The following is an 11,075-nucleotide window of genomic DNA, read 5'->3' on the forward strand; positions in this document are numbered from 1 at the left end:
TATGACATTATGTTGGATAAGACAGTAGGTTATTTAAGGTGAAAACAAAAGTAGGGTGGTCGGTCGGGCATAAAATGCAAATGTCTAGCAACCCAAAAGTTGCATGTTCAAATCTCATCAAACTTTAGCCAACTACTTACGTAGCATGTTAGCTAAGCCTTCCACTAACTCCTAGCCTAGCTTGCCACCTAGCTAACATTAGCCACAACAAATTGGAATTCTAACATAATGTATTGCAAATTCATAACATATTGTATGAATTGCAATTTGTACAATACATCCTAGAATTCGTATTATATTGTAAGACCCCTATTACATTTGTAGGCCAATGTAATGAAAAATATCATACTAAAATGGTATGGCACAGATTTCAGTAACATATAATATGTTTTGCTCTGAGACCTGGTTGAACTCTCCCATACTGTACACATTTTACAGTGGAAGTCAGGGTTGGACACATACCAAAGAGCTGTGTCACAGGATATGCATCAACACTATGCTTCTTTTCCAACAAGGAAATAGTAATAAATGTGAGTAAGAGTTGTGGTTACACAGTAATATATTGCCCAATGACATATTATAGCAACAGTATTAAATAAAACAGCATGTTTTAACAGAAGCCAAACCCTAACACCATTTGAGGAACAAACATCAAAACATGAAGAGCTTTATATACCGTACCAGTCAAAAGTTTGGAAACACCTACTCATTCCAGGGTTTTTCCTTTATTTTCTACATTGTATAATAGTGAAGACATCAGAACTAGGCTTCCCTGTGGCTCAGTTGGTAGAGCATGGTGTTTGCAACGCCAGCATGGTGTGTGCAACGCCAGGGTTGTGGGTTCGATTCCCAGGACCCAAAAAAAATAAATGCATGAAATGAAATGTATGCATTCACTACTGTAAGTCGCTCTGGATAAGAGCGTCTGCTAAATGACAAAAAATAAATAAAAAAAATGAAATAACACATATGGAATCATGTAGTAACCAAAAAGTGTTAAAGAAATAAAAATATATTTTGCGATTTTTCAAATTAGCCAGACTTTGCCTTGACAGCTTTGCACATAATAATGGAGTGAATGGAATGGCATCAAACACAAGGAAACCATGTGTTTGATATATGACACCATTCCGCTCCAGCCATAACCACGAGCCAACCCTCCCCAATTGCGACTCGTTTCAGGAAACTAGGCGTATGTCGTGTGTCACTACGTCACAGCATTTCTGTGTTTTTGGGCAGAAATGCCTTCTGGAACATGTGCACGTTCCTGTGCCTTAACCTGTTAGGGCTAGGGGGCAGTATTGACACAGCCGGATAAAAAACGTACCCGATTTAATCTGGTTACTACTCCTGCCCAGTAACTAGAATATGCATATAATTATTGGCTTTGGATAGAAAACACCCTAAAGTTTCTAAAACTGTTTGAATGGTGTCTGAGTATAACAGAACTCATATGGCAGGCCAAAACCTGAGAAGATTCCATGCAGGAAGTGGCCTGTCTGACAAGATGTGTTTCATCTAGGCTGTTTTTATTGAAGATTTAGGATCTTTGCTCTAACGTGACACTTCCTACGGCACCCATAGGCTCTCAGAGCCCGGGAAAAAGATGAAGGATATCGAGGCAGGCTCTGGCTGAAGCACTTTATCACGTTTGGCAAGTGGCCGCTCAGAGTACTGTGGGCTTAGGCGCGTGCCCGAGTCGACCGAATGCTTTATTTTGTTTAGTCTGTTTACCTACATTTTTTTACGAGAAAAATGGCATAAAAATGGATTTTAAACAGCGGTTGACATGCTTCGAAGTACGGTAATGGAATATTTAGAATTTTTTTGTCACGAATTGCGCCATGCTCGCAACCCTTATTTACCCTTCGGATAGTGTCTTGAACGCACGAACAAAACCCCGCTATTTGGATATAACGATGGATTATTTTGGACCAAACCAACATTTGTTATTGAAGTAGAAGTCCTGGGAGTGCATTCTGACGAAGACAGCAAAGGTAATAACATTTTTCTTATAGTAAATGTGACTTTGATGAGTGCTAAACTTGCTGGGTGTCTAAATAACTAGCCCTGTGATGCCGGGCTATCTACTGAGAATATTGCAAAATGTGCTTTCACCGAAAAGCTATTTAAAAAATAAATAAAAAAATTCGGACATATCGAGTGCATAGAGGAGTTCTGTATCTATAATTCTTAAAATAATTGTTATGCTTTTTGTGAACGTTTATCGTGAGTAATTTAGTAAATTCACCGGCAGTGTTCGGTGGGAATGCTAGTCACATGCTAGTCACATGCTAATGTAAAAAGCAGTTTTTTGATATAAATATGAACTTGATTGAACAAAACATGCATGTATTGTATAACATAATGTCCTAGGGTTGTCATCTGATGAAGATCAAAGGTTAGTGCTGCATTTAGCTGTGGTTTGGGTTTATGTGACATTATATGCTAGCTTGAAAAATGGGTGTCTGATTATTTCTGGCTGGGTACTCTGCTGACATAATCTAATGTTTTGCTTTCGTTGTAAAGCCTTTTTGAAATCGGACAGTGTGGTTAGATTAACGAGAGTCTTATCTTTAAAATGGTGTAAAATAGTCATATGCTTGAAAAATTGAAGGTTTTGCATTTCTAAGGTTTTTGAATAACGCGCCACGGGATTGCACTGGCTGTTACGTAGGTGGGACGATTTGGTGCCACCTAGCCCAGAGCGGTTAATAACAAATGTGTATGCCATCTGTAAATACAATTGCCTAGTTGGTTTAGCCACACAAAAAAGCCAGGAACCTTCCCGCTAGCCATGTTTGGCTGAGATAATGGGTGGGCTGAACATGCCGAGGGAGGAGTTTGGATTGGTCTGCCATGTAGCGGGTTTCTGTCTATAACATGAGCTGGTCAGTATGTGTAGGTAATCCTTTCTAACACAGCTTTTTTTTAAGATATCACATAGTAGAACTGCAAAAGTCTTGCTCTCCACTTTCTGGAGGACCGAGTTTTGAGCTAAGGAGATGGAGAAAATTCTGGCGTTTGATTGCAAATATGCAGAGGGAGTCAAAAAGAGAACACCCAGACGGCTGTTGTATAAAACACCCGTCTCCGGATTACATCTTCAAACTAAGGGCAACCATGAAATCTGTGACAGAGAGGGTTAAGTGTCCATCCATGTATAAGGGTAAAATAGTTTAGCTAGCTACATTTTCAGATATTACACGTTTCTAATTTAGTCAAAGTAGTTTATCACCACAAGTTAAAGCGTGCTGTTAGCGAGCTAGCTAACATTAGCTGGCTCGCTAACGTTACGTGTATGATCTGTGTAGTAATATTATACGTATCTCAGAGCCATTTGCATTGCTAGTTATAGCCTAATGTTAGCTAGCTAGTTAACATTGAACCTGGTTGGTTAGCTATCTGCAGATTCATGCAGGATAGTAACATTATGAATTTGGATGATGGCTCATTGTTTAGCTAGCTAGCTACATGTCTAAACAAAAAGATTCCACTATGCAAGTAACCATTTCAATTGAAATGTTCATGTCACTGCGACAACCGTTGATAGACGTAGCTGGTAAACTCGCTCTGGCTATCATTCCGATTTCAGAGCATTCTCGTAAGTGTGACAGAGCGCAGAATAACTGACTTATTTACGAACGCTCAACACCCGTTGAATATGGCCGGTGTCAGTAAACATTGGCAAAAAAAACATATTTCAATTGTTGCCAAGCCGGTCGGTCACAATAAAGGTGCCACCAAACTCCTGCGGTCTAGGGTCTGTTTTACACACGGTACGGTTAGGTTTTATAAACATGAAGTCGGCAGCATCAGCTTGCTGGCCCATTTCCCTTACAAACACAGGGGTACAAATTATACTTTTTAACCACCCTCTATGGGGGTGGGGTGGGCGTGCATGCTGCACACGCAAGTAACCACTCACGCTGCTGCAAGTTCTCAAAGCAACAACATCCTTTCTAGCACATTCACAGGGGTGAACTTAGTGATTACTATGGGTTTCATAGTAAAGACGTAATTTAACTGTAAAAACATATTACCTATTAATCTGCCATGAACACAACCAGTCATGTTTCCATCTGATTGTCAAACAAATCACTTCAAAAAAGGTAGATGACCGCACGTTCTTCCAAAATAATTCCAGCATCCAAACAGTAAACTGAACCCGCCAACTTTCTTTCAATTCGCAATTGGCTGAAACTATCTCACTGGAGAAAGCGTCAGAGCGAGCAAAACAGCACCTGTCTTACAATATGTAGCCTGTGTATCTGATGTTGTCTGGCCCCCAAAAAATATGACATGCCATACTCTTTTTGGCCAGACAGAATCAGATACATGGGCTACACCATACATCTCTGCCTCGACAAGATTGCAGTATTGTCAGCAGCACCTGTCTTTTACTTAAAAAGAAATAAGTTAACTATTTTTTGGGGTTCAAATTAAATCTTTATTTATTTTTCCTGCCCCATCCTGAAAGCAGCTTAATTTCAATTAAAGTCACGTTTGCAATCATATCATGTGAAACAATGTACGGGAACTCGAGTAGGGGGCGGAGACATTATTTTGTAAAAATGATTACTAGTATTTTTTTGAAGACTATGCCCAGCTCACAAGGTCCCTTGATGTGAGGCAATTGCCTCTTCTGCTTAATGGTAAGTCCACCACTGCACGTTCAGAGTGGCTTCTTTTACTATGCACACACTGAGTTGCAGTCTTCACAAGACACACCAGCAGACAAAGTGAGTGTGTATGTCTGGCTGTGCACATGAATGCTTATGAGAGCGGCTGTGCGTGCAAGTGTGTACGGCTGTATGTGTTGCAACCTCCCACCACCTCCTCCCCTCATGGCTGTGTAGAGAAGGTCACTGAGGCACTAAGACCCCGGCCAACTTTCCAACATCTGGGAGTGGGACCAACACAGCTACAGCCAACTACAGTATTGTACCTAAAACATGATGCATCTGGAGCTAGGAGTTGATCTCAGCGCACCAGTAGTACTCAAAAACAACGAGTACAGTTTGGAGCTACTGTCAATGTACCAAGTCAACACACAAAAACAAGTACAGTTTGATCAATCAAATCACTTTATTTCTGAAAATTAATTGCTGTGAATTTTTGGGGGAGAAATCACATGCTGATGACATTTGAGAGATCAAGATCAAGGTTGCTTGAAATGCCCTTTTCAAGATAGAAGTGAAGAGACCACATCAGCTAGTGTAGAACATCCTGTTTCACAGTAGAAAGTTGTAATGTTAGTGCAAAACCATTTGACTAGTTTGGCTGTTCCTCATAACAGGAAGGAAAGAAGAGATATACTCTGCTTGTTAGTGTTCGTCACTGTGTGTATATAACAAATAATGAAATCCAACTCATTAACTGACAACCAAGTTTTGACCATATTCAAGTCATCAACCTACCGAACGTCCCAGTTTTGAGAATGAGATCAAACACATTGTTGAAACTTTTGGTCTAGTCTGACCAGAAAGCCATAACAAAAATGCTTTTCCACCCCTAACAGTTTCAAAATAAAAGAGGATATGGCCTCTACAATGATAGCACAGGTTTGACTAGGGGTGAGGGCAGAAAAAAACAGGCCTAAAACAAGTTTGTGTACTAAGCTCCGATAACAAAAGCCACAAGACACCAACCACCACTGCCAGGGCATTGGTTTCATCCTTAACCTTTGACCTCGGACAGTAATACCAACGGTGATGATCTGGATTAAAATGGGGTCTCCCCTCCATTGCCCATGGTCGTGATAATTAGGGAATACACGTGGCAAAACATTTTACAACACAAAAAGAGCAAGACCAGATAGACCAGTCCTTTTTAGTTTCCATTAGGTGCCTAATGAACATGACCCCGGTGGTCAGACACTCCATCCAGGGGAGTTCCAGGGCCAGACATAGCGTGAAATAGGCCTCCCGTCCTGTGCTGACGTAGGAATGTTATGCCTGTGTCTACAAAACTTGCACGTCATATATCTCCCACTGGAACGCTGCTAGTACCTACTACAGCGGAGCAGGAAACAAAGTGATCAGAGGGGGTTTCCCGAGTTCATAACCTTTTTTGGTTACTGTACCCCCCAAATCTATTATTCAATAGACATTTCTCTGCCACAAATATGCCCTTATTAGCCTTCCCCTAAGGACAGCCCAGCCTGTCCAGGTACCCCCAGAGGTAAGATTACAGGACTTGTTTGTGGCCATGTTGTCTTTGTGTAATGATTATGGCTATATAATATGTCTACTGCATAGCTCCTGTATGGAAACAACCTGTCCTCGTGTCAGAGAGAGAGAAGTAATCATGGAGGATTTGTAACAGAAATGCATGCCGCCCACACACAGAACAGTGGCTCCCTCCCTGCAACAAACACCAAACTCACATCAAGTCATTGCAGTCAACAACAAAGGTAGGTTGTGGTCGGTTTGTCAGTAGAGGGAATGAGCCATTCAGTATTCTACACACATACTCAGCTGAGACATGTAGCTACTAAAACAGCTAATAACAACACAGCTGTTTAATGTGTTGTTGGCTGTGTTGAGAAAGATATAGGCCACATTCAGTAGGCAAACAGTGTGGAAGGTTGCAGATAGAAATATCATGAAAGAACTGACAAGATTACTTATTCTACATGTCAGATAGGCATGTTTGTTCTACTCAATATATTTATATCTGAATGTTCCACAATGTTGTGCCTTGGTGAACGCAACCCTGGTTTACAGCCAAGAAAAGACAGGGTATTCCCTTAAGCATTTCTCTGCACACGCGAGAACACACACACACACACACACACACACACACACACACACACAAGAGAGAGAGGAAGTCAGTTCACACAGCTAAAAGTTTAAGATGCTATCTGCAACAAGACATTTATTTTTCCATGAAGTCATCAAAGCCACAGGGTAGGTCTGTGCAACAAAGGACTGCTGTTTCACTCTGACAACACAGTGGCTCTCCTCTATGGCTTAACGACACAAGCCACCATGCAAATGAATGGCAGGCCATAGACTCAGAAGGAAAGTAGTAACGGTGTTGACGGGTACCAAGTTCAATACAACACAAATTAAAGAGCACCAGGTCTACATTCTAGATTAGGGCTTTAACTGAGGCATTAAATCCAATAAACTCATGGAACAAAAGAAGTTAAACATTATGCTGCAGCATCAACACCTTGTAGCCTACAAAAAACCCTTGTGCACATTGAGCGATGGCCCTGGAATTTTGTCTGCAGATCTCACACACACACGTATAGCTTTTTCTCAGAAGTAAGAGAGTAAGAGAGTTTCTTAATTTTATCAAATGTTCACATTGTCATTATGGCACTAAGACCAACTATGTGTTAAGCATGTCGTTTTGGCCTCCCCTGTCCCTCCAATGGGGGTGTCATAGTGGAATACAGAATTATCACCCAAAATATCACTTAATGCCACTCTCTTCCCCTTGATGTCAAGGGGAAGCCTAACATGGCATAAAACCCAAACTGAAACTGTTAACATATTAATAATATTAGAGTATTGTGTAATACTGTTGTCGTTAATGAACATGACATGATCATTATGCCCAAAGCCTCTCCATAAATCCATTGCGAAACAGATGTGATATATTTCCTGCCTCAATACAGGCGTTAGATTAATAGCATATCCTATTAATAATCTGGTTCACGTTTTTACACATAGTCCGTAACCGTGATGAAAAGCGTTCGGTTCAGTGACTCGATCGCGCGTCCTACCCACACACACACACAACTTTGTGCAGAGCAAGAAACGCAATGTTGCTCGGTAAAGTACGACAAAGGACTTCAAAACAGCGGTGAGTAGTCTCACGCATAAGATCAGTCTAAATATGTAGGCTGGAAGGAACAATTACAGGCTGTAGAAGACTGATATTCGTGTTTTCAACCTGTGCGTTTAACAATAAGGCGCGGGGAAATAGTTTCACCAATTTCCCTAAACTGGGCAATGATATCCATGCCCGTGATCGAATTGCATTCAACACTCACGCAGGTAAACTGAATAACAGTGAAAATACAACATCATTAACAATGTTTGTTACTCACCGTTAGGTCCATATTTTTCTAAATTGGATTTCACTTGTTCAAGGGTGAGTCCAGTGTTTTCATTCACACTAAAGTTTTCTAAAACTTCAGATGTGGATTTAGTGTGCGCGTTATCCATCTCGGAGAGAGAACTGACTAGCTAAACAATTAAATTAAAAGTCATGTAGTTAAATATATAACATATATTACGACAATAAAGGACTAATAAACAACAGTAGTTTTCTAACGATGTGCCTGCCTTGCGTTCAGACTGCCAAGCGGAGGTGGATCTGCCTGCGTAGACGGTCACCTGCCTCCTCTTCTGCGAGCCGACGATTTGATTCCGGATTCCTGTTCGCGACGCTGCTATTTCCCAATAAATACAATTGCAGTCCGCGCTTCATCAAAATCAGAAGGTGTGCTGTGTTGGTACTGCCTCTTCCATGAGTGAGCGTGTTTGAGCACTCCCTTGCGTTCCTATTGGTTGTCATTACCTGAGTGGAAAGCGTTGCTCAACTTCCACATCCTCTACAATACATCCTTTTGGCAAGCCAAATATGGAAGCCCTTGTCTTCTTGGTTTACATAGCTTATGCACTGCATATGATAAGTCACAGGAGGTAATACTATATCATTCTCAAGTTACATATGTTTCATATATGTCTTTAGTTAATGCTTTAAACCGAGGTTATGGATGTCTTTCCCTTTGGCACAAGAGTAGGCCTATGTGCATCATCTTCATGCTGGTACTTAAATAATTGCAAACACACTAAAATTAAATGAATCTTTACTTTTCTTGTACATCTCGGAATAGCGGTGACCTACATCTCTCTAAATAGTTTGCCAATTGAGTGTAATCAAATGTTGCCTGATCTAATACTACCAGTACCCCGCAACTCCTACACAGCACTTAACGTCACACTGAGGTAGCTAAGTAGGTGAGTTTAGTGTTCTTGAAAGGCCGGCACCTGAGTCATCCTTCAATCATTCTGACCCTTTCTCAGTTCTGACCTCACCACTTACTGATGTAGTGAAACTGTTCATTTCAGACGTTGTGGTAGGAGTAACCTACACAAGGAAGGGGAAGGTGTAGGTCCAAGTTGTGTATCCACGTATGTAAGACTCATCAATGTGACGTTACTGCAGTTCGATCTCCTTATCCCTGGCTATGCAGAAGATGAGAAGGCCCAGTACTGTACTGTGGTATAGGTTTTGGGCAGTAGGCAGAGGGCTGGGAGGACTACTTTTGGAGTGAGAGGTATAAAGGGAACAAGGTGCTCTAGTTATGTCCTGTCTCACAGCTGGGCTCCTCTATCTCTCACAGCTCAACTTATTTATAACTTAAAGCGCTTACATAACTTTCAGAACTATACGGTATAGATAAACTCTGAGAAACAGGCCTCCCACTAGAGGTGGGGAGCTATGGTGGACACCCTATACTTCCAATGGGGCCAAGATGACTAAATGAAAAGCAAGTCATACATCCCTAACACTGAATCAGGTCAAAGCCAGGTTTGGGACCCAGGTCTGACTCCCTCTCTGGGTGATGATGTGTCAATTAGACTTCACCTCACTGCAGCCATGCCAAGACCTACCCACAGTCAGACACCCATGCAGTGGATACAACTGATAGATACAGTGACCACAGTTCAAAGCACCTCTCACTCACCCTCCCACTCACAGACAGACTCAAACTCTCCTGCAAACGTTTTCATCTGATTCTGAAATCAGTAATAGATGCACATGCCCTTGACATACCGGCACATAAACAACCGACATTGTTTGAATTGTATTTGTGATTGTGTCTGTGGTTGTCTTAATGTGCAATATGAAAGCCATGTGTGAAACAAAAGAGAGCACTTCTGGCTCCACACATTTCTAAGGAACCCCTTGGATTCCAAAGTTCTTACGCAAGGGAAATCCTCCCCTTCTCCGTCCTCTCTCTCTCTCTCTCTCTCCACACAATGGCTGCCTATCCTAGCCACCACTCCAGTCACACAACATTTTCCATACAGCTCTGTCTGTCTGTAAGCCCTCCAGCAGCATTTGCCTTCTTTTTTTAGTCACAGCCTGCATTTGCATTATGGAAATAAGCAGTGGCCATCCATGCGTGAAGAGATATTTACCTCCCTCTTGCATCCCTGTGTGGTATGCCACACGATTACCTTGTTCAGAGTGAGTCTCTCTGGAATGGACGTCTGTAAAAGGTCTAGTGCAGGCTGTCTTTGTGCTTATATGGGCATCTTTTCTTACAACTTATTTGGATGCCTTCCAATTTTTATATCCACAGTTCAGTTTCATCTCTGGTGCATGTGAATTTGGAATAGATGTTTGTGTGCTTGAATAGTCACTTCGTGGTAACGTCAAATACAGTAGATGTCCCTTACAGTTTCTTAGAACCTTAGTCCCTCAGTTGTTTTAATCCTGACAGTGTGTTCCCTGACAGATCCACAGTGCTCTGTGTAAGGACTGACTGCTGCTGCTGCTATTGACTTTCAATCAAGGAGACTTGAAGTGAGACTCAACCACAGTCTGCACTCTGCAGCAGCTGCACCTGACAAGCACACTGAGCAGCAAGTTAGCACCCCCAGTCCCCACCCGCCTCCCTCCCCTTAATAGGTCTCCCCCTCCTCTCTCAAAGCTTTCCCCCCCTCCCTCCCTTCCTGCACGGAGCTCTCAGGGACTGTTTGTGACGCAGTTTTCAATTCACAGGGTACCACAGAGGAATTCCACTCTGCCTCACAGCCCTATGAATAGGAATGTTTCATCTAGAAGCAGGGGGGCTCATTTTCTACTGCATCTTAATACCAGGTTATGTATAATTTACAACTAAACCCCATATCCCCCCTTCAACCTGCCAATAATGGTCTGGTCCAATAGCATCTCATTGATAGCAGTGTGTGCTCCGATTGGGCAAAGATGACATCATCTTTATTCATAAACAAAGATAAGAAAACTGAGGGGAACACAGAGAGATGGAAAGATGGAGAGAGAAAATAGGGAGGGAGAGAGAGATGAGCTATAAATCTAGC

At 41.9% G+C, this 11,075-nt stretch overlaps 1 protein-coding gene across 3 annotated transcripts in view; it reads right to left on the reverse strand.

Annotated features, from left to right (window-relative positions):
• The window catches only part of LOC106567410 (sarcoplasmic/endoplasmic reticulum calcium ATPase 1), a 92,246-nt gene extending 83,734 nt beyond the window's left edge, over positions 1 to 8,512 (reverse strand). For 2 of the 3 annotated variants that reach the window (XM_014136608.2, XM_014136610.2), the window contains exon 1: positions 8,066 to 8,512. In XM_014136608.2, the coding sequence (XP_013992083.1) occupies positions 8,066 to 8,183 (118 nt within the window). In that variant the 5' untranslated portion in view covers positions 8,184 to 8,512. The remainder of the gene's footprint in view (positions 1 to 8,065) is intronic. The other variant, XM_014136609.2, reaches the window with a different exon arrangement.
• Positions 8,513 to 11,075: the final 2,563 nt, after the last annotated feature.

The sequence above is a fragment of the Salmo salar genome, chromosome ssa13 (genome assembly GCF_905237065.1).
Source record: "Salmo salar chromosome ssa13, Ssal_v3.1, whole genome shotgun sequence".
Taxonomy (NCBI): Eukaryota; Metazoa; Chordata; class Actinopteri; order Salmoniformes; family Salmonidae; genus Salmo; species Salmo salar.